This window comes from Eublepharis macularius, chromosome 11 (genome assembly GCF_028583425.1).
Source record: "Eublepharis macularius isolate TG4126 chromosome 11, MPM_Emac_v1.0, whole genome shotgun sequence".
In the NCBI taxonomy this organism is placed as follows: domain Eukaryota; kingdom Metazoa; phylum Chordata; class Lepidosauria; order Squamata; family Eublepharidae; genus Eublepharis; species Eublepharis macularius.
In genome coordinates, this window is record NC_072800.1 from 11,489,358 (window position 1) to 11,515,992 (window position 26,635).

A 26,635-nucleotide genomic window follows, 5' to 3' on the forward strand; every position below is an offset into this window, starting at 1 on the left:
TGGATAAAGAGGTTAAGGCACCAAGAAGGGAGATTCTCTGGCTGGATTTTTATTAATGCTGGATTTTAATTTACAATTTTTAATTTCTTGGATAGGTTCTCTAGGAGAGGTGGCATAGCAATTCCCAAAATAAATAAATAGTAAAGTAACTAAAACTGATCCATCTTGGCTTCTCTGTCACCATGACTAAATGGCAAGTTGAAGCTGGGATTCCATTTCCTTTGGTTAGGTCAACATATACCATATCTCTGGCATGAAACATTAGGACTTCTGTTGCCCATTTCCACAAGTGAGTGTGCGTGTGTGTATGGTTATTCTAAGAGCATGTTTTATATTCTCACAAGTTGGGGGAAGGGAAATAGCAGGAGGGCAGAAAGGCAAGAAGGAAAACAGTGGAAGAGAAAGCCAAGCCAGGGTTGAGAGAAGAAGAGAAAAATGTAGTGGTGGTGGTGGTGGTGGTGGTGGTGGTGGTGATAACAACAACAACAACATTCGATTTATATACCGCCCTTCAGGACAACTTAACACCCTCTCAGAGCAGTTTACAAAGTGTGTTATTTTTATCCTCATGACAATCACCCTGTGAGGTGGGTGGGGCTGAGAGAGCTCTGAGCGAGCTGTGACTGACCCATGATCACCCAGCTGGCTTCAAGGGGAGGAGTGGGGAATCAAACCCGGTTGTCCAGATTAGAGTCCTGCCGCACTTAGCCGCTACACCAAACTGGCTCTCCAAACTGGCTCTCCAAACTGATGGAGGCTGGCTGATGGAAGGAGAGAAGGAAGAAGGGAAAGGCAAGAATTTATGAGGGGTGGTGGTGAAAGGAGGGACTGAGGGAAAGCAAGAGCTGAGAGGGGGAAACTGAGAATGGCAGGTGGGAGGGAAAGCTGTGGGGCCTGTGATGAGGAGGGAAAGTAGAGATAATGTCGAGGAAAGGATCAGAGAGGAGAAATGAGATTTCTTCTCCCGTAAGTCCTCACAGGTCCCCTGCTTATAATCACGCACACCACACCCAGGCAATGAGACCTTTCTGTCTGACGGAGTGTTTCCTATTTGCAGCATGTCACTTTTTGAAGGGCAAAGAATGTCATTGGTGGAATTTTGTTCAGTGCTTTTAATTATTTTTAACTAGTTGTATTTATTGTTTTGTTCCTGTTAGCCATCTTGGGCAAGTTTTTTGGTGAGGTGGGATGGAAATATTCTAAATAAATAGATAGACTGATGTGTGTCTGTGTCTGTGTCTGTGTTATCTTTGTTATTCCCTTTCTTAATTGTTCCTCTGTGCCTCATATTTCTTGGTATGGTTACATTTTCTAAGAAAACAGTGCACTACATTTTTTCTAGTCCATGGCTGGACTAATTTAAGAAAAATCAATACAGTTTTGAGGAAAGGGAGAGAAGAACAGTGAGTGCTTCCACATTGCTGTTTCTGTGCTTTAGCTGTAATAAGTTAGGAGCTGCACCCTACCTCGATGCTTCTGGTGAGACAACGGTGTTCCAGAAAAATAATGAACTCTCGACACTACCTGTTCTTTATCCTTCTTTTTTAGTCACTCAATACTTCAGATGAAAGTTTTAACATTACTGCGCTCCAAGGACTTGGGCCTCCAGTGAGTATATTCCCTTGCATGGATCATTAGGATTTGTTTCACACCTCAGTACCCGGCAGTGCCAAAGCTCCTTTCTCTGAACCATGAGCATAGAAGTGTAGCAGGTGCTCTCTTCCACGGCTCCTGACTTGGATGCATCCTGTAACTACATTCTGTTATTTCTACTGTCTCCTACTGTTATATGCAAAATATCAAAAGAAAGGCATAGGGAAGGTTTAATCTCTGATTTCAAATGATGATTTAAGAAAAACGGAAATAAGAAAAACAGCTTTCCCCTTGCACCTCTCTTTCTAGAACACATTCTGTGGCTTCAGGGCACCTGAGCAGGTTTGCCTGTTTGTTATATTCTCATCCTAAGATCCACATGATGTTCCCTATAAGATTCTTTGCAAGCATGGAAACATGGGGACACATTGGGCTGCTTATTAGTTTCAGAAAGAGCTTTTCGCTCCGGGTAAACCTACTGAGCAAGTAAGCTTGTATTATTTGGTACAAGAGGAATTTGTATTTTATCATAAAATCTCTATTGTAACCAGGCTAGGGGTGCCAGGTCCCCCGGATACCAAACTGGGGGGTTGGGGGGGCGTGTATCTGAAGCGCTTCCAGGAAGTCAAGGCCCCTGTACGGGGCTGATTTGATAAAAATTAGCCCCCAAACCTAGTTTGGGGGGCGATCTTTATCAGATCAGCTCCACTTGGGGGCCTTCAATTCCTTGTCTCACTGGGAATGACATCATTCCCGGCATGGCCAGGAAGTGTTCCGGAGTGCATGAGTGTGTGCTGTGGGGCTCCCAGGCCAATTCCCCATGCCGCTCCGCGCCCCCCCCCCCCCCCGCCCAGGTGAGAGATGGCGGGGCAGAGGCTGGGAGTGGAGGATCCCCCAGCCCTACTGTGGGAATGGATCCCTAATCCAGGCTATACCCCTTGGCTTGCAGTTAATTCAGTATCTTAAGAAGTTTGTTTCTTTGCCGCAGTAATACTCCCACTGCCCTTCTGAACAACCTAACATAACTCTTACAAGCATCTCAGGGAGTTCATTTAACAGGGAGTTTTTACTTGGAGTTTTATTCTATGAGTTAGCATGTTCAACAGTAGTAAGCCCACCTCATTCCACTACATATGTTGACCCAGTGCGTATATAGAACCTATACATCTGTGATGGGGTATGGGATGAACCCATCATGGACAAGTTGTATTACATTTTTAAAATGAAACCATTATGTCTAGTAATGATGGAACTATTGCTGTTTTAAAAGAAATTACCCACTTTCCTGGAACATGGAGCAGGTGACTTGGGGAACCGTGTTCAGAAGAGCCACAGGTGGCTTCTCTGAGCCACTGAGTGAGTGTCATTGAAATAGTTATCAAACTATACATTATTTACTTATTTATGGGAGTGATTATCATGTGGAACTGGTCACTTCCTGTTCTCCACATTGGAATTCCGAACACTTCCTGTTCTCCACATTGGAATTCCAAACATATCTTTTGGATTGGGGACAAGAAGGAGGCAGGCCACGTGAGGTGTGTGTAAGGAGGGTTGGACTGGGGTCAGAATACTGTGTTAACCTCCAGGCCATTTATCTGATAGAAACTGAACCCAGGAGTTGCAGTCGGGAAAAATTCGGATATATTTATGGGTATATGGCTTGTTTCTCTATGCAGTTGGTAGTAGCTCCAGGAATGTGTACTTTCTCTGTTAGGGAAATAGTACCATAGAAAAGGGTTGAAAAATGCCACCCCATTGTGATGAACACAATTACTAACCCCCCTCCCCCAAACCACAGCTTTTGAGTGTTAAAGAAAAGGTTGGGCATTCTGATCATGAATCTTCTGTGTAATAAGCCTTCAGATGTGGGTTTGATGCTACCTGGCACCATCTTACTGAAAAGCACCCCTCCATGAGAGAGAAAGGGAAAGACCTCTTGTAAGATTGTGTGTTCCATCCACTGGGGTTTTTTTCATATGTACTTGTATTAAAAACTAGTTTAATTTATTAGTCCACTGCCTGATGAAAAAGTTTCAAATTGATCAGGCAGTTGCAGGAGTCACTGATCTTTTTGATCCTGTGAGCATTTCTGGAATTCTGACATGGGGCAGTGAGCACAGTTATAAAATGGCCGCCACAGGCAATGGAGCCAATCACAAAATGGCTGCTGCTGGCGGCAGAGCCAATCACAACATTTCAGAGAACCAGGTTATGCAATAAGAAGCTGTTCTTAACAGGGCAACTTTTAAAATGAATATATTGTTAAAAAAACATTTTTTTTGCTCACACACAGCTTTCCTTCAGTCACATGGTGAAGAGCTTTGTGCTGCTGAAGCAATGTCTTTTAAAATCTGCATGGCTAATGAGAAGCCTTGGTGGGAAAAGTCTCATCTGACTTTGCCCACCTTCTAAAAACACTTGGTGGGTGCCAGGAATAGGTTCCCAGGTGCCCGCCAGTGGCGGACAAATTCCCGGGGATTTGCCCCCTCGTCTGCCGATCGCCCAGTGATTGGCGGGAGGAGGCAAGCTCCCAGAGGTTGCCTACCATCGGCAGGCATCTCAGGAATGTGCGCCCTACACACGCTCCCAGCTGGCATGGCAATGTCACTTCGTTTGGGGCCCCATGTGGAGCGTGGGTGCCCTCTTGTGGCCGGTGTGGTTATGTCACTTCCAGAAGTGATGTCATCACACCGGTTCTCTGGCGTACACATGCAAAGCACACGTGTGAAGATAGACACAGCACAAGATAAGTGCTGGGTCCCCAACCCTCCCAGCAGGAGGATAGAGGGATCTGACAACCCGAGCCAGGAAAGGTGTCAGCAGGCCCCACACTAAAGACACCTGATTGAATGGATGAAGAAGTTAAATGCTGAAGTCCAGCATGAACTGCTTGAAGCATGTGCAAGCAGTGTGCAAAGTTCCAGGGGCTATAGAAGTTCCCAGCTGGCAAGTGCTCCATGCTGAATTTACCAGAAATGATTTTAGCAGCTATGAACGCACATGTACAAAATATCAGTTTAAAGCTGGCCTGCCTCCTTGATATGCTACGTCTCTCTGGACCAGGAGAATTTTTCATACAATTGACCAAGAGTGTCAACAATGTTCCTCGCTGCTGGTTTGCTTGTATAATGGCATGACCCTTTTCTCAGAGTACTTGGCAAACCATTTTTCAAGATTTAATCTTTAGATGAACCAGAGCGAGCCCTGCGTTTCTGCTGGGGCTCAAATATTCAGCATCAATTTGTCTTGGACGTATCCCATTTCTCCTGATAAGTGCTTCTAGCAACTTTGAGGATTCATTTCTTTTTTTTTTCCGCTCTCTTCTTTGGTGTATTCCCCTTTCCTTTGCTAAACCAAATTCTGCCAGAGTTTAATGACTAGTAAAAGGGATGGGAGGGCTGAGGTGAGATGTTACCACAGTGCTGTGAGAGCTGCCTAGAAGCGTTCCTCCCATGGTGCTTTGGGAACTTTGGATGGCCTGCCGCTGTGTGGGCAGAACAAAACCATGTAGGCCCATCCCACTCAATCTTCAGGAGCAACAATTGGGTGGATGAAGCCATGGCAGAGTCAGTTCTCACGTTGCTGTTGCAGTCTCTGAAAGGCATCTGAAAGCCCTTTCAGATGATCTGTGGGCTATTCTCTGTAGTTACTTAAAGGTAAGAAAATTGCACAGTGCAGCTGCTCAGGGCGTCGTCAGTCTGTTCTTCCTTTTCATGCTCCTTTACGTGGTACTGAGAACCTTTTGCTGGGGGTGAGAAAGCCCTGGGGTTCCATACGGCCAATCACTCTCGGAGTTCTTCTGTGCACAGAGGTGTGTGCTGATTCCTCATCAAGGAAGTTCTCTAGCAGGTTCTCTAGCTCAGAATGGATGGACAGTTGCAAACAAGTGTTGTCCACAGGTTGCCTGCTCCACTGAATTTAATTTAATGTATTAGATTTCTTGCCCACCCTCCCCACAAGCGGGCTCAGGGCTGGTTACAATACCATACGGTAATACAATAAATTAAAACAATAATACACAATAAAAGATAAAACACACAATTTCACTGTTCCAATACAAAAGTTAGAACTACAGTCTAAAATGCAGCATGAAATAGTTCACCATAATCCATCCCACACACCAGTATCATGGAGGTAGGGCAAGCAGGTCACCAGAATGCAAAACAGGCGAACTAGAGGCCACAGCAGAGAGGCCAACCGGGCAGTTCACCCACGCCTCAACCACCACCGTAATCCTGGCGGAACATCTCCGTCTTGCAGGCCTGGTGGAACTGTAACAAGTCCTGCAGGGCCCTAGTCTTGGTGGAGAGAGAGTTCCACCAAGCTGGAGATAGAGGCCATTTCCACACGGCTTACCTTCCCTTGGAACAACCCGGAACATTGCGCAAAAAACGCAGAAGATTGCGTTTTCTCGTGCAAGAAAAGAACCACGGAGATCTCAAATCTCGCGTGAGAAAACGCGATTGTCCGTGTTTTGTGCACGATGTTCCGGGTCGTTCCAAGGGAAGGTAAGCTGTGTGGAAATGGCCGGGGCTGAAAAGAACCTGGCCCTGTTCGAGGCTAGGCGAACGTTTTTGGGGCCAGGGATCTCCAGAAGGTGTTTGTCGCCAGAACTAAGTGCCCTCTGGGCAACATATGATGAGAGGTGGTCGCGCAGGTATCTTGGTCCCAACCTGTTAAGGGCTTTAAACATCATAGTCAGTGACGTTTCAACAAAGTGAAATAAAGGGTGCTAAGAATTTTGCAGACGCGAAGACTGACTTTTGAACTGTCCTTGTTTGAAGGGCCTAGATTTTTTTTATAATCAAGCAAGTTTTTCTTTTGATCATCTTGAAGATTTGCTTGCAATTCAAAACATGCAGTATTGGGAGGCATTTTGTCCCTCTGTAGTGACAGCCATTATGGGATGGCCAGAAGTAATCATGAGAGGGCTCTCTTAAAAGCAGAAACCTCGGTTGCATGTGCTGGTCTTGTGCCTAAGCAGCTGGCTGCATTCATCAGTCAACCAAGTTTTATTACGTGGTCAACAGACCTTTCAGTAACAATAATTAAAACTAAATGTAGCGATTATACATGGGCCATTTCCACACGACTTACCTTATTCTGCAAAACAGCGAAATCTCACAAGAAGACACTGTTATTGCGTCTTCTGGCGCGATAACAGCGTCTTCTTGTGAGATTTCGTGCGAGATTTCGCTATTTTGCAGAATAAGGTAAGTCGTGTGGAAACGGCCATGGTTGATTAACAGAGTTCTTTCAGCATCCAGAATCCACTCTCAGTGGCTGCATGGGGGGGGGGCGGGAAGCCATTTTGTCCATGATATGAACAGGTTTCCCATCAAGAAAAAGGATAATTAGTATAATGCCGAACAGTCTCTGGATCCATAACCAACAGTGGAGCAATTGCACCCTCTCCTCTGATGAAGGGAGCGCTCGCTCTTGAAAGCTCATACCCTAGACATCTTGTGGGTCTTTCAGGTGCTCCTGGGCCTGAATCTTGCACCCTCTCTAACTCTTTTATATACGTTACAAAACAACAGCATGTAGGATACACTCTCTCACCGTCAGCTGCATTCCTTCTCCCATGTTCTCTACAGCCACAAACAGCTTTCTTTTTCCTTTCCTTTTTCCTTCTGAATATACCCAGCTGTGCACCTTTGCACTTAAGGAAAGCCTGGGACAATTTCATTTCCACTTCTCATCCAGAGCACTTTCACAGTGTGCTGAAAAGAAAATTGCCTCAGGCTTTCTTAGCTGTGGGAGTGCACATTTTGGGGGAAATATAGAACAACAGCAAAGAAGGTTCCTGGCTGTGAAGACTTCATTCCCTCCTTGAGAGAGACTATTTTCTAAGTCATCTCTCCTTACATCTGCTTGGGGCTGAAAAAGGATTTTTCTTCAGAAAATTTGCTGTTGGACAGACAGGAGGAAACAGCAGCAGCAGCAGCAAAGATTTCCAAAAATGGAACGCATGCAAAACATTTACAATTGAATTCCAGGCAATTTTGAATGTTTGAGAGGGCTCATTGCAATTCGCGAGCAATTTGTGATATGATTTGTGATACAAACTGTGGCAGCCAAGCATGCCTGAGTAAAATATCTTTATGTGCTTTTGTTGTTACATTTCACAGGGTCCAGACGGTAAGCCCGGCCTGCCAGGATTTCCTGTAAGCCCTGTGTTTTTTAAGTTTTTGAAACAGTAAATATGTTACCTGTTCCCATTAATGTGTTAGCGTTTGCTAAATTTCGGAGGCCGTAAAAATGTCTATAAATTCAAATGATATCACAATGAGACTTTGATTAGAACTACAGAGAACTTTGTACAATTGTTTGGGTTGCCAATAGTGAGTCGGGGAACAAACAGTGCTACGCTTCCCTTCTAGACAAATGCTTCATCTTGTTCTGTTCCTCTCATGTAATGTCTTTAGTTTAAAATGACACAGGAATGCTGTTGCAATGATATCACATAAAACTTTTCAATTTCATGTTAATAAGAAGACATGCAGGCATGGTCATTCACATGTTTCTCCATCACCTGTAGCGTGGGCCAGAGCCAACTCAGGAGAGAAAGGGGAGGAGCTGTACATTATCCACTGTATTTGGGGAATCCTTCTGCAGTTTATGACTGTGAGAGATATTCTGGGAGTTAGTCACCACCCCATCCAGGATTTTTCCTTTTCCACAGTATGGTGGCCGGAGGGGGAAAACCCCAGCAATGTCACTACATCACTCCCAGGTACAATCTGCGTACAACATAGAGGGTAGCTCTAGAAATTGCTGGGAACTCTATGCTTTTACTATAGAGTGTCCAGCAATTCCTAGAGCTACCCATTTCCACTTCTGTTTTGTACCAGGAAATGATGTGGCAATGTTGCCAACATCCCACCCCAGGTCCCCACTCTGAGCCCTCCTGCTGGTTGACAAGCTTAGCCTGACAATTCTACTCCAGGCCCAGCCAAACCCTGCTGTCCTCTTGTAACACATCAGTACACTCAGAGCCAAACTACAAGTGACGTCTTACACAGGTTGGACACTAGTCGGCTTCCCTCAAGTTTTGATGGGAAATGTAGGCGCCCTGGTTTTACAGCTTGGCTCTCCATTACAGCTGCAAGACCAGGATGCCTATATTTCCCATCAAAACTTGAGGGAAGCCGACTAGTGTCCAACCTGTGTAAGACGTCACTTTTAGTTTGGCTCTCAGACAAGAAAGCTTATCTAGAAATCTGATATGCCTTCAGATCTTTAATTCCCACTCCTGTTAGACTAATATTAGCCTTCCAAATGTAGCTATTTCTCTCAACCTTCAAAGTATTAGTTTCTTCTGATTAAAAACCTCCCTGTTAGATCTTAACTTTTCCCAGCACAGATCCTATCAACTGATGAAAGGCACTGCTCTGATTGGCTGCTGTATCTCCAGGATACATTTCTGTGCCTTGCCAGTCACAATGACAGCTGGCCACTGTTCTTGACATCTTGATTATGGGGCTTTTGTATTGTATTTTGAAATGTGTGCTCTTGCATAGTGCTGATAATACAATATAGCTCTGAATTTAAGGTACAGCTATGTGGGATACTGCAAGACCCAACCCGGATCCTGCTAATCCTGCTATATAAAAACCAAGGCGTATTGGTGACAACTCACTTTTTATCCCTGTGCAAGCACACTGAGGGGCCTGTGGGTACGCCTCTGCCAGGATAAAAGGTGAGTTGTCAGCACAGCGTGGTGATCCAGCAGGGCCACTGTGGGGCCTTGGGAGGTCCACACCAGGCCTCCATGCTGCCTACAGCAGGCCTCTGAGAGGATATGGAGGGGTCAGGAAGGCATGGTGCCATGGCCCGGCACGTAGACTTGGGAGGGCCATGCCAGTGCAGCCGCCAGAGAGGCCCTCCCAGGGCCCCACTGCTAGAGCCCATTGTATTTCTTTTCACAAAAGGCTCAGTTGCTAGTTTCCTATAAATGCGGGGAGCAGGTTAAAGTACAGGGCGGGAAGAGAGAACTGGATCCTCTCTTTATCCTCACCACCAACCATTTTTAAAGTCGTTTGTTTCACCTTTGGGACATTGCTTTCAATCTTGGAGCCAGTCCAGGAGACAAACTGATTAAAAAGTAGATTGGGTAGCAAAGTTATGGGGAGGGAGATGGTCAACCCATGCTGTATTGTAAGCCCTCACCAACCTCGCACGCATTCCACCTTCTATATTGGGATTCAGCAGCACCCTATTTCTATACATCGGTTGCTGCTTTCTCGTCTAATTTAGCAACATTCAGAAGATGCTTAATCTTAATACTTCTTCTGCTTATCAAAAGTTGTTTGTTCTTCTTCTAGGGCCCGAAGGGACCAAAAGGTGACATTGGGCTTCCTGGGCTACCAGGAGAGAAAGGAAAGCAGGTAAGAAGAAAGCAGATCAGCAACAATCCTGTTTAGAAATGTGAAGCAGTTATTGAGATCTTATCAGTTAACAGCTTTCTTCAGCGAAATAAGAAAGGAGAATCACACTGTTTTATGGTCTCCACTCTTCCCCAGTAGTAATCTAGGGCTTAAACTCGCGTTAAGGAATACTGCCCGGGATCCTGAGAATTTTTATCAGGACAATATGGAAGATTCCAAGATCTTGTCTATAAATGCAGTTAATCTGCATGCTTTCTTTTGGCTGTATATTACTTTAAGGGATGCTGTTATGCAGAATTTGCTTTACAGTTTCCATGCTGAAAGAAGTTTACTGGGCCCATCATGTTAAAGCTGTGTAAAGCTAAAGGAAGTTACGGTATGTTTCCCAGCTCACAGTAAATCACTGCACACAAAGAGTTCTGTTGGATGAGCCACACCTAAGGCGGATCATCATGAGTGGACCCAGTTTAGTGAGCACTATAGCAAGTCCTCTTAGTCACAATAAACAATTAAGCAAAGTGCATAAAAAGCCAGTTGTTCACCTTTGGTGGCAAAGAACAAAGTCGGGTTGAGTTTCCTTAGGAGTAGCAATGAGGAAAAAGACACACACTTGCTTTGACCTTACTGCAGTGGAGAGTGAGCATCGGGGCTCCAGCAGACCCATATCAGTAGAAATACGTTTCCTCTACAGTGCAGATAGCAGCTCCCTGGGGCTGTTAGATGAATTCCAGTACAAGGGAGGGAGGGGGAACGGGGTGTTCTGTAGCCATGGGCACTCCAATCTCATCCCTGCAAACCCTGATAGGCAGCTCTGACGGCCAAACACAGACAGCCAAACACAAACACAGATGCCGCCGGCATCACCCACTGTTCCTGTATCGCTGGGAACAGCGGGGCGCCCCTCCGCTTTGGCCTCCGCGAGCCACGAGCCACAGATCGGAAACGGGAGATGATCGGTGTGGATCGTTAATTAGGGATCGTCGCCGGCGCCAATCCACGATCAGCTGGATCAGTTATTTTTTTTGGATCGTGCCCATCTCTACTCCCAGCATCGTGTCTGGTTTGGGATATTTGGGCAGAATGCAGCGAGGGCAGTTCCAGATTAGCCCTGACCCTCTGGAGCTGATAGATCTGTCTGTAATAAAGTTTTTAATGCTATTTCCAGCATGAATGAATTTGGAATTATGAATGCTCATAATAATAACATTCAAGTTATATACCACACTTCAGGACAACTTAATGCCCACTTAGAGCAGTTTATTATTATCCCTACAACAATCACCCTGTGAGGTGGGTAGGGCTGAGAGAGCTCTGGAAGAGCTGCGACTGACCCAAGGTCACCCAGCTGGCTTCAAGCAGAGGAGTGGGGAATCAAACCTGGTTCTCCAGATTAGAGTCCTGCCACACTTAACCTCTACACCGAACCAGCCTTCATGCAATGGACAAACAGCCTGCGAGATTTATATTAACATCAAACATATTTTTCTGTGGATTTTGTAGGGTGAAAAGGGCGAGCCGGGAGTCATCTTTGCCTCAACAGACTCAGTTACAGAGCTAATACGGAGACCCGGAGAGAAGGTAGCTTTCTCGACTTGTTTGCCCTTCCCTCACTAGCTCTGTTGGGTGGGTGACACCATGTTCCCTCTAATCATTAACATAATGCTTTTCTCACAGGGTGAACCTGGAGAAATGGGACCACGTGGGCCAATGGTGAGTTTTCAGTTTGTTTCTTAATGTGTTCATACTCTTCTTGTATCAAGATGTGATATATATATCAGAGTCAGTTAGGAGACTCTGAAAGTGATGGATAGAAGCAGGGCTAACTTGGGGGGGAAAGAGGTGGTGGAACTCAGTGGTGGGACTCAGGACAGCACAATGATGTCACTTTGGGTCAGCTGGAACAAGGGGGGAGTTTTTTAAAGTTTAAATTGCCCTTGGCGAAAATGGTCACATGGCTGGTGGCCCCACCCCCTGATCTCCAGACAGAGGGGAGTTTAGATTGCCCTCCGCGCCACTGGTGCGGAGGGCAAACTAAACTCCACTCTGTCTGGAGATCAGGGAGCGGGGCCACCAGCCATGTGACCATTTTCAAGAGGTGCCGGAATTCCGTTCCACCGCGTTCCTGCTGAAAAAAAGCCCTGGATAGAAGGATCATGGTAGAAAACAAATGTAAAAACTAGACTCTGATAACACTGTTTTCACATGTGTGCCTCAGCTCCCCCCACCCTGGTATATAATGCAAACTAGGTATAACTCTGCCAGTTCTGCCTTGACTGCCTCTGCATCTGGAATTCCTGCTCTGAACCCCCAGGGCTGGATCAAGGTATTTTGCTGCTCCCCCCACCACATATACTCCCCCCTTCCTGGGCTCACACTGCTGCTGGTCAGGCTTCGGCACTGTTGCTTGGTTTAGACCTGGCCAATGATGTAAGCCATTTTGTGTCCCCCTTGGGGAGAAATGAAGTGAATTAATCCAACAACTACAGGGCACAGCCCTACTGCGAGTGTAAAGTCCAAGCCAAGGATCAAAGCGATCCAGCAGAAGTTCCCGACTTTCTGCAAACGACGCAAAACTGAATTATTCAAAAAGGCTTTTTACTCAGGGGATCTCAGATAATTCGCTAATCAGTTAGGGGACCATAGACTTTGCCACTATGTTGCCTTAACGTACTATCCATTACTTTAAATATGTACTGCTATATACTACCTGTGCTTCATGTTGCCTAATGTCAGTCCTAGAAATGATTATGTTCTGTTTCAATATTTCTTCAACTCTGTATTGGATTCTTGCTAGTGCTATGTCTTATAGATGTGTATTTATTTACCCTATGACATTGTTTATGGAAATGTCCTTGATACCGACTACACTAATCTGACACTGTGTAATCCGCCTTGAGTCTCAGTGAGAAAGGCGGGCTATAAATGACATAAATAAATAAAAATAAATAAGTTACTCAGGCTCAGAGCACATTTGCAATAGGGATGCTGCCAAACAACAAGAACCAGAATTCCAGACCTCTCCACTAAACAGACTTGATTTTTTCTAGATATAGTGAAATAATTGCACCGTAGGGCTGCATTTTGCTTTCATTTAGTCTCATTTTGTTATAGGACTGACTGGGCTGGTGTTCCGACAATGTATGTGTGCACTTAGTTGTTCATACTAGGGTTGCCAACTCTCGGTTAGGAAATTCTTGATACTTAGGGGGAGGAAGTTGGAGGTTTGGGAGGGGAGGGACCTCGGCGGGGTACAATGCCATTGGGTCCACCCTCCAAAGCAGCCATTTTTCTCCTCCAGGGGAACTGATCTCTGTGGCCTGGAGGGGTCAGTTGTCGTTCTGGGCGATCTCCAGGCCCCGTGTGGAGATTCGGAGACTAGGGGGGCGCATGCCAAGGTGGGGAAATGCTTTGCAGCAGAGACAGCTTCAGAGCCAGCGGCAAAAACGCAGTTTCAAATGAAGCCATGCGCACACTGTGTGTTTGTAGGTATCTCCCTAGTTTTGCTTTCAGTCTGCTAATCACACTTGTTTGTTTTGTCTTCAGGGGCCAATTGGACCTATAGGACCTAAAGGAGAACTTGGTTTTCCTGGCCGGCCTGTATGTATATCGGTTTTTGCTCCCCACCCCCCAGCATGACTTACATTTGGGCCCTAAATCATCCCCTTGTTTTCCTCTAGGGACGCCCCGGCTTGAATGGACTGAGAGGCATAAAAGGTGAACGGGGTGTGACATTATATGTAAGTCTAAGATGAATTATAAGATTAAATGTTTGAGAAGAAGTTTGGACTATAGTTTATAGTCTTCTGACTATAGTCTACAGTCTGTCTATAGTCAGAACAGGCAAAAAAGTAGTACAGCTTACCACAATTCCTAATGAGTCTGTGGAATTTGGTAGGTGCAGGACGTGGTGGTGGATTTCAAAAGGGAGGTAGACAAATCCATGAAGAACAGGCCTCTCCACAGCTATTAGTCAGTATAGCTAAGTGGAACCTCCAAGTCCAGAGGCAGTGTGCCTGTGAGTTGCTAGGAGGACTGCTGCTTTCATGTCCTCCTTGTGGGCTTTCTGGAAACATCTGGCCAGCCACTGCTGGAAACAGAATGCTAGGTGGCCATGTCCTATGACCACCCAAAGCCTGAATCAGAAGGCTTGGGTGTGGGAGGTGGCAGCAGATTCACCAGCCCTCTTGCGGGTCCCAGGACCAGGGGGAGGTGAGGAGGAGCCTATAGCCCAAAAGGAGGACATATTTCATCTTGTCTGGCCAGAGGTGCCTGTGAACCCTCCCCATCCTGAGAGTTCCATCATCACCTGTTGCAATGCGGCTCAGGACTTCTGTAATCTCTTCCTACACCCCAAGATCAGATAGGGCAGGTGGCACAAACTGAAGGAGGTACAGCACTCTCTTGGTGGCATGAGTCCTACTCAAGAGGAACGGCATCCCTTGACTAAGGGAACAGCAGGATCAGTTCCACCAGATGCTCAGGAAGTGGTGGAACTGCAAGGTTGGCTCTAAAGCTTGTGTCATCCCTGGCAGTTAGGTCCCCAAGTTCTCCACAGTTAACACACAGGTGTTCCAGTTGAAGTAACTTTATTAGAGATCCATCCAGTACAAGGTGCATGGACAGTGGAAAATTGGCAGAAGTGATGTATGTGGGGCTAGCAATGCTAGCTATAGGGAATTGCCGGGGCCTCCTCACCACAGGTCGCTGGCATTTCCCACCGGCTGGTCAGGAGTTTCTTCTTCTTCCGAGGGTTCTTCATTTGACCCCTCTGTAGCGTTGAGGCCGGTTGCCACTTCACTTTTCTTTTTGGGAGCTCTTTTCGGCAGCATGGTGGCTTGTGGGGCTGCCGACTTTTTGGAGCAGCTTCCCTTCATCCCTCCTGTCCTGCTCCCTGGGCATTCGGTGGTGAAATGGCCAACTCCTCCACATAGTAGACATAATCCCCTTCTCTTGCAGCTAGCTCGCTCCGTGTCTGGGGAATGTGGATTGAAGGTGTTCTCTCTTCTCCCTGGTCCTATGGGAGGCTTTCTACTTGTTGACTGGTGTTGCATCTTTATGAGCTTCACCACCTGGTCTCGGTTTCCGATCTCGCAGGCAACTTGGATCCATCCCAACAGGGTGGCCGGATTGTCTTGCATCAAAGCTTTGGCCACCAGGTCTGGGTTTAAGCTGGCCCAGAAAAATTCAATTTTGACTTCTTCAGACCAGTCACACACCTTTGCTGTGAATTCTGCAGCGTATTCATGGACGGCAGTTTCCCTGCCACATCTGCTTCAGTTGCGTCTGGGCCCGTTCTCCATCCAGCAAGTCTTCAAACTGAGCCTTCAACGCTCATACAAATGCCTTGAGGTTCTGCAGCTCCAGGGCCCCGGCCTTGTATAACATGACATACCATCTAGCTGCCTGACCCACCAACCGGGATCCTAGATAGCTTACCCGGCTTGGGTCAGTTGGGAAAAAATTCCATGGCTTGGACTATCAAGTAGCTCAATTCTTCGGGGTCCCCCTCGAATCATGCCTCCAATTTCCGCAGCCCCAGCTGGGGCATTATCGCATAAGGGACTCCTCCTGGTGCGGCTGGCATCCCCATTAGTGGCAAGCCAAGAGAGGGTGAACTCACGGCATGGGTTGCAACAGCACTCCCATTGGTACACCTCCGAGTGGCGGGATAACCAGTCCCCCTGGTGCTACTGGTATCCCTTGTGGCGGCAAAGCAGGGAGGGGTTGAGCCGGCGACCTAGGTTGTAGTGGTGCTCTGAATGGTGTGCCTCCAAGCAGCAGGATGGCCGGGCCTCCAGCTGGTGGCTGAGGATGCCTGGGAAGTCCTACTGGCTGTGCTGGTGCTCCTGGCTGCAGCGGGAACAAGGGGGCCTTTTGTAGTGGGGGAGCAGTGGGCTGGCCACCCATGGGGCTAATCAGGCCCTGCCACGGAGGGACGGGGGGAAGGGGTCCCTGCAAACCAATCCCCTGATTTGTCCCCGTTCCTTCTCCATCAGGCCTCAGCACTCCCATCATCGGCATACGACCCATCATATCCTGCATTCCCTGCATCACTTGTGCCATGTCCCTCTTTAGTTCAGACATTTCCCCCCATATAGCTTGCAGCTGCCTGGAGTCAGTCCCTGGGGGGGGGGGGCGTGTTCTTTCTCGATAATTCCTGGTTTGTCCTCCATCCTGGGAGATTTTATCAGGTTGGCAGGAGCTTTTTCCAACTTGAGGAGCTCTTCTAGATCCACCATACTGTGACTAAACACCATGCCCCACTGCCACAATTTCTGTTCTCGGGTTTGCTGACCTGTCAACTTTTGGGGTGCCCACTCCCGTGGGGTGGCCACTAACCAACTCAGATGGTTGGCCCCCCTCTTTGGGATTGCCCCCAGATCTCTCCCGTGGAAGTTGAGGTTGTGCATCGGTTCGCTCACAGATTGTCTGGTCGCTCCCCCTCCATGGAGTTGCCCTAATTCCAGGTTAATTGCTTGTTCCCCTGGTAACTCCACTCCCATGGACCATATAGGGTTCCTTTCAGCTTGTGTCAGTGCCACATTTGCTGCACCGAGCCCACACCATCCGGTTGGGTCTTTAGGGTAGGTTGTTGGGTCCTCTGGGTCATCAGGGCTTCCAGCCTTCGAATAACTCACCATCATGCGAGTGATCTCATTCGTGGGTCCAATCCCAGAAGAAAAAGGACTTCTGCCAAAATGTCAGTCCCTGGCAGTTAGGTACCCAAGTTCTTCACAGTTAACTCACAGGTGTTCCAGTTGAAGTAACTTTATTAGAGATCCATTCAGTACATGGTGCTCAGACAGTGGAAATTGGCAGAAGTGACGTGTGGGGCTAGCAATGTTAGTTATAGGGAATATTCCCGCCTTTGGGAAAGAGGACCGTTAACGGGGGGGGAGGGCGGCTAGAGTGAGACATTGTTTTAGAGTAGACAGTGAGAAAGATGAACTTATCTTTGGTTCTCAAGAAGGATACACTTCAAGCCAGTTTCAGCTGGCAGTCAAGGACACTGGCTCAGCGAAGCGAGAAAGAGAAAGTAAACATTTGTGAGATAACCTGCTGGCATTGCAGCCATAAAAAACTTCCCATACTCTCAGAAATCAGAAGCAGAGCCCATATACATTCATGGCAGATATGCAGGAGGCATATAGGACAACTTGTCAGTAGCTGCTGGGGTTCTGCTGCTGTAGTGACTCTTCTTCCACCTCTGTAGCTGGGCTGGACCGGCTTCCTCACCTGCTTCCTTACCTTGAGCCTAGCCAGGGAGCTCCTCCGTCAGTAGCCTCAGCAGCTGCATGCCTCACTGGGCCTGCCTTGCCATGAAGATCGGGAAGATCCTGTGGCATGAGAACAAGGCAAGGAGGAAAGGGGCCCTTGATCTGTTCCAGGGTGTGTCCACTTTGAGTTCTACACACCCTGTGTTGCGATCAATGAGTGTGTCTGCGTTTATTCTGAGAGCTGAAACCTGGGCCGATTCCAGACGGCCCCCTGCCTCGCGAAACGTCGCGCGTCGTCGCGCGTCGTTGCGCAGAAAACGCGAAATATCGCGTTTTCTCGCGCGAGTTTTGCGCGACGTCGCGCAAAACTCGCGCGAGAAAACGCGATATTTCGCGTTTTCTGCGCAACGACGCGCGACGACGCGCGACGTTTCGCAAGGCAGGGGGCCGTCTGGAATCGGCCCTGGGCTGGAGTAACCTCTACTGCAGTCATTACTAGGTGCACATGAACAGTTCATATCCCTTGGTGATGGTGTGAATGAACCATGGGGGGGGGTGTCCTAACACCACAGACATACCTTTGTTTCACCCCACATGCGAATTAGTTCACACACAGTGACTGTACAATTCTATGCAGTTACTCCAGAAATCATTGAGGCTTGGACTGGAGTAATTCAGCAGAGGATTGCCTGTGGGTCTGTGTTGTTATAATCAAGTGATGAGAAGAAACTGAGCGAGGAATATGCCAGCCCTGCCCAACTTGTGACCAACCCCTCCCAAGAGGAATCAGGTTTTTGGCTTCCTACTTGAGACTGCAAAAATAGATTGTCAGGGCCGATTCCAGTCGGCCCTCCCCGTCCCGAAACGTCACGCGTCGTTGCACGGAAAACGCGAAATACCGCGTTTTCTCGCACGAGTTTTGCGCGACGTCGCGCAAAACTCGTGTGACATTTCGGGACGGGGAGGGCCATCTGGAATCGGCCCTGCAGGTGACTGTGTTTGGCTTGGTGGGTCACAAATCGTGTGGGCGCACTTTTATTACCCACAGATCCTGCAGGATGAGGAACTTTTCTGCATGTTCCTCCTGGGTTTGTACGTGCTCCTTGCTGAGCAAACAAGTTTTTATTTGGGAGAAATAGATAGATATGTAACAACGCTAGCTCTATTTCTGCATCTGAAGTGCTCGAGGCTTATTCACTCTCCTGAATGGTGGTGGAACAGAATAGGCCTCTTCAGTGAAGTCTATTGAGACTTTCAAGAGGCTCTTTGGTTGCAATAATCCAAAGAAGCAAGATTTCAAAGGAGAAAGAGTAGGCAGAAAGCAAAATTCTCACAGCTTTGCTGCCCTTGAAACAGTGGGAGTCAAATGTCTGTCTATATAACTGTTCACGAATGAAAGGCAAGGCATTCCAGCAGCAGAAGATGGAGTGGGCAGGGCAGAGCTTTGGAACACTCTGCTCAAGAAGTCCTTTGCAGCTTTTCTCTGCCCACACCGACATCAGGTACCACAAGGTCTTTTGCAATTATGAAGAATGCAGTCTCTCTCTCTCTCAAAAGAGAACAAAGGTTGAGACAGGTTGAGGTTGAGACAGCCCAAGGTGTCTGTGTGAGGGAGAGCCCATCTGAGCTCCTCTCTTTTGGCTGGTGCTGCAGTTGGAGAGTCGTCTAATGTCTCCTTTCTTTTCCTCTCCTCAGGGCCACCCTGGTACGCCGGGACCACCTGGGCCTCCAGGGCCGCCGGGACGTGTGGTTTACATTAAAGGGGTAAGTCTGCTCTTTGGTTCTCTTCTGCTTCCAGAAAGGTATGGGCCTGCAATGGAAGTCAATTCTGCTCTGGAGGATAAGATGTATCAGTGGCCATTAGCCATGGTAACTAAAATCTATCCATGACCATTAACCATGGTGACTAAGATCTTTTAATGGTCATTAGTAGAGGTGGGCACGAACCGAAATACAAACCAAAGTTCATCACAAACCATTTTTTGATTTGCAGGCTGGCAATTCATCATAGGGCATTTCTGACGAACCGCAACAAACCACAACAAACCGTGATGATTTTTAGGCCAGTTCTTTTGGTTCGTTTTTTGGTTCGTCACTGTAGACAGCCTGGTGCCAATCAATCAGTTTCCTAGGCAATGGGGGGATGGGCTTTCTGCAGACCTTTTGCTGCCCTGAAAGTGGCTTATTCACGAACCAAACGAACCGGTTCGCATACCGGCCAATTTCATGCCGGTTCATGGTTCATGAAACGCGATGAACCACGAACTGCAATAAACCGCCATTTTCCCAGTTCGTGCCCATCTCTAGTCAACGAAGATCTATCAGTGGCCATTAGCCATGACAAGTAAAGACAGGCTTCCAGCTTAGAGGCAGTATACCTCTGGCAAGCAAACCTCTTGTTCTTCTGGTGAGTTTCCCATGGGCCAGCTGCTGGTGTAGATAGAATATGGCAACAGAGAATCCTTGGCCTGACCCAATACTGGCAGGTCATACATAGGATTCAGGGCTCCAACACTTCAACAGTTCAATAGTATTTGATAGCTGTTTCCAGCTGGTTACCATGGGAGATTTGTGGTAAGGCAGTTCTTGGAAGCTGTTTTTCTAAGGCCGAGGCACAAATGGTAGCCTGATGACTCTGTCATATTTAAAAGATGTTGGAGGGCATTTTGCAGCAAAGAGGTGGGAAGGGAAAGGCAGTGAAGTCTTCCCTTGCCTGTGGTGGCAGAGAGTACCCTCAAGACATAGCTAACCAGGGCTTTTTTTCTGGGAAAAGAGGTCGTAGGACTCAGTGGGTTGCCCTTGGAGAAAATGGTCACATGGCTGGTGGCCCTGCCCCCTGATCTCCAGACAGAGGGCAGTTTAGATTGCCCAGCGGCGTGGAGGGCAATCCAAACTGCCCTCTGTCTGGAGATCAGGGGGCACGGCCACCAGCCATGTGACCATTTTCAAGAGGTTCCGGAACTCCGTTCCACCACGTTCCAGTAGGAAAAAAGCCCTGTAGCTAACTAATGTTGACCCCTGGTGGGGTTTTCAGGGCAAGAGACTTAACAGAGGTGGTTTGCCATTGCCTGGCTCTGCAACCCTGGTCTTCCTTGGAGGTCTCCCATCCAATTACTAACAAAGGCCGACCCTGCTTAGCTTCTGAGATCTGACGAGATCAGGCTCACCTGGGCTATCCAAGTTGGGGCTCCCTTGCCTGTACTTTTCTGCAAAATGCCTCCCAAGTAGCTTTAAAAACTGTTAAGAGGTGTTTTGGAGCAAGTAAGTAAGAGCTGGGGAAAGAGTTAAGGCCTAAATCACCTGAGTGTGCTTTTTGGCTTCTCTCCCGCTGTTTATGGGCAACAAAGAAAGGCAGTTTGAAATGTGCATGAATTTAGTTTTTGAATTGTCGAATGCCATACAGGAAGATTTACTATCAACCATCCTGCATTTTACAATGCAGATGTGAACTGGGTCTAACTGCTGCCCTGCAGAAGAGCTTTAAGGAGAAGGGAGGGTGCCCAGTTTCCACCTGCATGTGCATATAAACATAGAGTTTGAACCCTGAGATGTGTACCCTGTTTGTACATCCTTCCTCCAATTGCCAAAGCTATCGTATATTGTTCAATGCCCAGGGTGACGTTATTTTTCTAGAAATGCTTTTTGTTGGTTGTGTGGGGAGATGGGCAGACACTTTTTATAAACTTTTTCGTTTTTGTTTTTTAAAGTCATTATTTACTATATTTATTTTCCTCCAAACTTTAAATAGACAGTTTTCCCAGTTTCTCCCAGACCTCATTGCAAAACTCCAGTAAGTCACCTACAGTATATGTGTTTCATATTGTTGATTACTGAATGTGTGTTGTGTGTGTGTGTATGCATGCATGCACATGGCAATCAGTTCTGTATGTGCAGGGCTTTTTTTCTGGGTAAAGAGGTGGTGGAACTCAGTGAGTTGCCCTCAGAGAAAATGGTCACATGGCTGCTGGCCCCACCCCCTGATCTCCAGACAGAGGGGAGTTGAGATTGCCCTCCGTGCCAGTGGTGCGGAGGGCAATCTAAGCTCCCCTCTGTCTGGAGATCTGGGGTTGGGGCCAGCAGCCATGTGACCATTTTCAAGAGGGTTCCGGAACGCCGTTCCCCCGCGTTCCCCCTGAAAAAAAGCCCTATATATGTGGATGTTAATCTGCCCGTCCAATTATAATATACAGTTGACCTGAATAAATTGACCACATTGCTAGCCTGGGCAGCCCTTTGGATTGTGCAAAAAAATAAAATGGACTCTTAGTGGGTGACAAGACCAACAGAGTAGTCAGCAAATGTCCGAGGTATTCCCTGAGGTGGCCAGCATCACTTTCTTGTGGTGAAAGACAAACATACCATCCATTCTCTTCATTCCCAAAGGATTCCCAGAAAGCTGGTCTCAAAAATATTTAGAGAAAACACAGGGTAATTCTTTTCTGGTAATCATGGCTGCCATGCTATCAGACTTAGCACCAGAGTCTGACCTTACAGATCATCAAATGCAAACAAACAAAAAAGGTAGATTCTACATGTTATAAGTAATTCTTAGTCAACTTTATTCTGATGACTTCATCTGAAGAACATAGAGTAAAGATCACTGAAGTAAAGATTACACTGTATAATCCACCTTGAGTCTCAGTGAAAAAGGCAGACTATAGAAGGAAGGAAGGAAATTTCTAACACACACTTGGCGCCCTCAAGTTATTGCTGACTTATGGCAACCCCTAGTGGGGTTTTCATGCCAAGAGACTATCAGAGGTGGTTTGCCATTGCCTGCCTCTGCAACCCTGGTCTTCATTGGAAGTCTCCAATCCAATTATTAACCATTGCCGATCCTGCTTAGCTCCTGAGTAGAGATGGGCACAGAACGAAAAAAAACCCGAACCGCTTGGTTCGTGGTTCGTTAATTTCCATGGAACACGGAACACGAACTTAACAAACTCACCCAATTTCCAAACCGGTTCGAGGTTCAGGGTTTGGGGGGGGGGGAGGAAAAAAGCACCCTTTTCCCAAACAGCTCCCCAGTCCCTAGTCAGTAAGAAAAACAAGAAAGCAAGAAAAAAGAAAAGAGGCTTTTCAGCCCCTTTTCCAGCAGCCAGAAGTGCAGGCCAAAGATCCAAGTTCCAAGCCCAGTCCCAACACCACAGCCAGCCACCAAGCTCTCCTCCCTCTCCCACTCTAGAGAAACTGAAACCAGGAATTACACGGCTTCCCCTATTTATGGAAAAAGCCAAGAGATTGAACAACACAGGAGCACTCTGGTTGGCAGAAAAACCTGCCTAACATGGTTTTGGAAGGAAGAGATTGGTATTACCATGGCTGCTGTAGGCCCATCTGCTCAGTTGCCTTGGAGATTCTAACCTTCGCTCCCTTTTCCTGGCTGGATAGGCCAGAGTGGGAGCTCTCTAGTTGGCAGGGACAGCTGCCAATCAAGCCTGGGGGCCTCAGATTGGGGGCAAGCTAAGGACTGCCACTGTTGCCTGGGCGAGGGAGTATTTGGTGCCAAAAGTGTCCGAACCGGCAACGGAACGGTAAGAAAAGTTTGTTTGGTTCAGAAAAACACGGTCCCATGGAACATGTGGTTCTTTGACTATGAACCGGCCGTTCCATACGGAATTTTGTTCCGTAGTTCGTTTTGTGCCAATCTCTACTCCTGAGATCTGACAAGATCAGGCTCACCTGGGCTACCCAGATCAGAACTCTTAACATACATAGACCAACAAAAATCCCTTTCTCAGGTTGCACAACAGCAGTATGCTTTATGAGTCGTACACTGTATAGCAACTGTCCTTTGAGTCACGTCATGGTGTAACATCTCTTACCCTGCTACAGTGTGCAGACCCGAGATTTCCAGTTTCAGATTCCTAAATTCAAGATTCCTACCAAGCTGCTAGTTTCCATTGACCTAAAGTCAGCTATAGGTTATTTTAAAGCTAAAATCATGCTGGCTGCAGATCACCTTTGTATTGTAATATGACAGAGTGATATCAAACACAGATCCATATATGCCAATGAGGACTGGTAACATAAATACGTATACAATCTAGCCATGTATGCCTTTTTTGATCCTTGACTGTCTCCTTAATTGCGCTGATTCTGGAATATGTGCCTCTGGACTCGAATGGCCAAGCCTTTAAGATAACAGAGAGTGGACAGCAAATATTTATGTGCTCAGAAAGAAAAGGCTTAAAAGAAACATAAACAAAACTGTGGCCATTTGGCTTAACATTCTTTTGACATCATTCTTGCCTCACCTTGTAAATAAGACCCTAAGTTCTCTTAAAGCCGTTGTTGTCCTTGGAAAGACAATGAGCATTTCCTTATAGTAGAATTATTTTATCTGTTGATTTTCTTTCAGCCTTAAGTATATGCGATCACTTTTTTCTTATTTGTTCCCTAAAAGAAATTATTTTAAAGGAAGCGTTCCATGCTAACATACATGACCATAGATCCAGAAGAATTAGCCGTGTTAGTCTGTAGTTGCAAAATAGTAAAGAGTCCAGTAGCACCTTTAAGACTAACCAACTTTATTGTAGCATAAGCTTTCGAGAGCCACAGCTCTCTTTGTCAGATGCATGACCATGCTGCCAATGTGGATGCACATCTGGTTGCACACCCTTATGTGTTTTGCAGTGCTCATCTGAGCCCTCTGCACTAGCTGAGTGCATCTCTTGACATTCAGGGGGATCTGTGTTAGCAGGAAAGACCCTGCTAACACAGATGTGACCTGCCACATCTTTTCCACACTGTGACACTGAGAGATCTCTATCTTTTGGTGCTACACCTCTGAAGATGCCCGCCACAGCTGCTGGCGAAACGTCAAGAACTACAATGCCAAGACCACGGCAATACAGCCCGGAAAACCCACAACAACCATCAGGAAAGACCCTTGTCTGCCAGATACCCTGGAAAGCTGCGCCTCATCACAGTAGATGATACACAGCGAGATGGACCAGCGGTCTGACTATCTAAGGCTGCCTTCTGTGTTTGGGTCTCACGTTGTTCCTTGTGACTAGCTGCCTATGATCATAGCTGGATGTGCTGCCAGGAACCATTTGTGCAGCATTTATTTTACAGTGCTTTAAAATGAAAACACCCTCATTGCATCTCTAGATATGAGGAAGTAAAGAGTCCAGTAGCACCTTTAAGACTAACCAACTTTATTGTAGTATAAACTTTCAAGAACCATAGCCCTCTTTGTCAGATGCATCTGATGAAGAGAGCTGTGGTTCTTGAAAGCTTATGCTACAATAAAGTTGCATCTGATGAAGAGAGCTGTGGTTCTCGAAAGCTTATGCTACAATAAAGTTGCATCTGACTAAGAGAGCTTTGGTTCTCAGAAGCTTATGCTACAATAAAGTTGGTTAGTCTTAAAGGTGCTACTGGACTCTTTACTTTTTTTGCGACTACTGACTAACACGACTAACTCCTCTAGATATAAGGAGATGCCCTATACTATACTGCCATACCCATGGTTCATCTTGTTCAGCAGATGTAATTAAAAAACAACAGTACACAGCACTTATAGGACATCTGGTCACATTCACTATCTCAGTAAATAGAATCCTTTAAAGAAGGACAACAATATCCCCACCTTGCAAGCGCATGTAGTGAATTCACAGTTAAGGTGAGAGTTAAGTCAGGGATGCTAACCCACTCAGAGCTAAACTACACGAGACGCCCGACACATGTCGAGTTCCCGCAGGTTTACCTGGGAAGTGTAGTCAGCCCTGTCCACACAGAGCTCCGAGCTCAAGGGGCTCAAGTCTCTTCCCCCTCTCTGTGAGAAGGGATGGTTGAGTCTAGCAGCTGTGGCGGCAGCAGCCTCAGCAGCTCATTCTGCTGCTGCTAGCTTCCTATCAGCCTTGAGCTCAGCTCTCTTTGGGGGCTCCGTTCACTGACTCTTTCCCTCCCATCTTTCTGACCCTGCTTCTGCTGTTCTGACATGCCCCTTTGCAAAAACCCACTCCGCTTGGGTTTTCCTCTGGGAGCTTGGGGGCAGGGCCCGACTACACTTCCCAGGAACTCAACATGTGTCGGGCGTCTGTGTAGTTTAGCTCTCAGCCACTGTGCTACAGCAGTATTGTCTCAACTGATTGGTGGGTACCCTGAAGGTTGCAAGCAGAGATGTAACAGAGCACCAGCTAGACATGAGTCAAGAGTGTTGCTGCACCTGACTCAGTTCTAGGCTGCACAGTCTCGAAGCTACAAGAAGTCATCACCCCCCTCTCTCCTGCACTCATCAGACCATGGCCGATTCCGTATGGCTTAGCTGAAGCTGGGACGTTGTGGAACATGCCAGCAAAAATGCGGAAGATTGCGTTTTCTCGTGCGAGCTTTGCGCGACATCGCGCAAAACTCGAACGAGAAAGCGCGATCTTTCATGTTTTTGCCAGCATGTTCCGCAACATCCCGCAATGTTCCGGCTTCAGGTAAGCCGTGCGGAATCGGCCCTCCTCTGGACTACTGTGTCCTGTTGCAAATGATGCATTTTAAGAAGACAATAGAGCAACCAGAACAAGTTCTGAGGAGGGTTCGTGAGATAATCAGGGCCCAGGAGAAGAAGCCCTGTGAGAAAAAGCTGAAGGGATTCGTATATGTTCGGCCTGGAGAGAAGAACAGTAAGGGCCAAACTAGACGTGTGGGGTTTTAAAGAGCCGGCTCTGGGGAACCCAGACCCAACTCGAGTTGCCTGCAGGTGTGGGGAATGGCTGTTAAAAAATAAAAGGGAGCTCAAGCAGGGGATGGAGGGCTCTACCCCACCCAAACTCTTTTCCCGCACAGAAATACTGCTGGAGGGAGTAATTTCTCCATTTTTGCTGCTCCGTGTGGAGTATTCTGGGTACATGGAGCAGCAAAAATGGGCCAATAACCCCCCCATGCTATTTCAGCATAGTAAATGGCTTGGGGAGGAGGCAGGAGCCCTTCCTTCCCCACACCTACAATGGTGTCCAGAACCCAAATGGGTTGCCCTTTATTTTTTAACCCTCATTCCATGCAGCTGCAGTTGGCTGTTGGCAACATGAGTTGGATCTAGTTGGACCTAAGGGGAGACACAGCACTCATCCAAAACCTGAAAGGCCCATAATCGCATCACATGAGACAACGAGGAGAAATAGCAGGCCCCTGGAGCCCCGGTTCAGACCAGGGTTGCAGTGCAGGGTGAAAGGAGGGGGTCACCCTCCCCCGTGCGGTTTAACCCATTGAAACTGACCCCTCTCCCAGCTGTGATTAACCCTGGAAGGGAAAAAAATATAGGGAGAAAAGATCCATCCTCTTTACCTGACCCAGAGGAGTTAGCCATGTTCGTCTGGAGTAGTAAAATAGTAAAGAGTCCAGTTGCACCTTTAAGACTAACCAACTTTATTGTAGCATAAGCTTTCGAGAGCCACAGCTCTCTTTGTCAGATGCATTTGACTATGTATCTAA

General features: G+C 47.1%; 1 protein-coding gene across 3 annotated transcripts in view; it reads left to right on the forward strand.

Moving 5' to 3' along the window:
* COL15A1 (collagen type XV alpha 1 chain) overlaps window positions 1-26,635 on the forward strand; it is a 265,292-nt gene that overhangs the window by 196,957 nt on the left and 41,700 nt on the right. For all 3 annotated transcript variants that reach the window (XM_054990908.1, XM_054990909.1, XM_054990910.1), the window contains 9 exons: window positions 1,549-1,608; window positions 7,728-7,763; window positions 9,924-9,986; window positions 11,487-11,564; window positions 11,661-11,696; window positions 13,530-13,583; window positions 13,664-13,723; window positions 18,899-18,967; window positions 20,952-20,993. In XM_054990908.1, coding sequence (XP_054846883.1) covers window positions 1,549-1,608; window positions 7,728-7,763; window positions 9,924-9,986; window positions 11,487-11,564; window positions 11,661-11,696; window positions 13,530-13,583; window positions 13,664-13,723; window positions 18,899-18,967; window positions 20,952-20,993 — 498 coding nt within the window. The remainder of the gene's footprint in view (window positions 1-1,548; window positions 1,609-7,727; window positions 7,764-9,923; window positions 9,987-11,486; window positions 11,565-11,660; window positions 11,697-13,529; window positions 13,584-13,663; window positions 13,724-18,898; window positions 18,968-20,951; window positions 20,994-26,635) is intronic.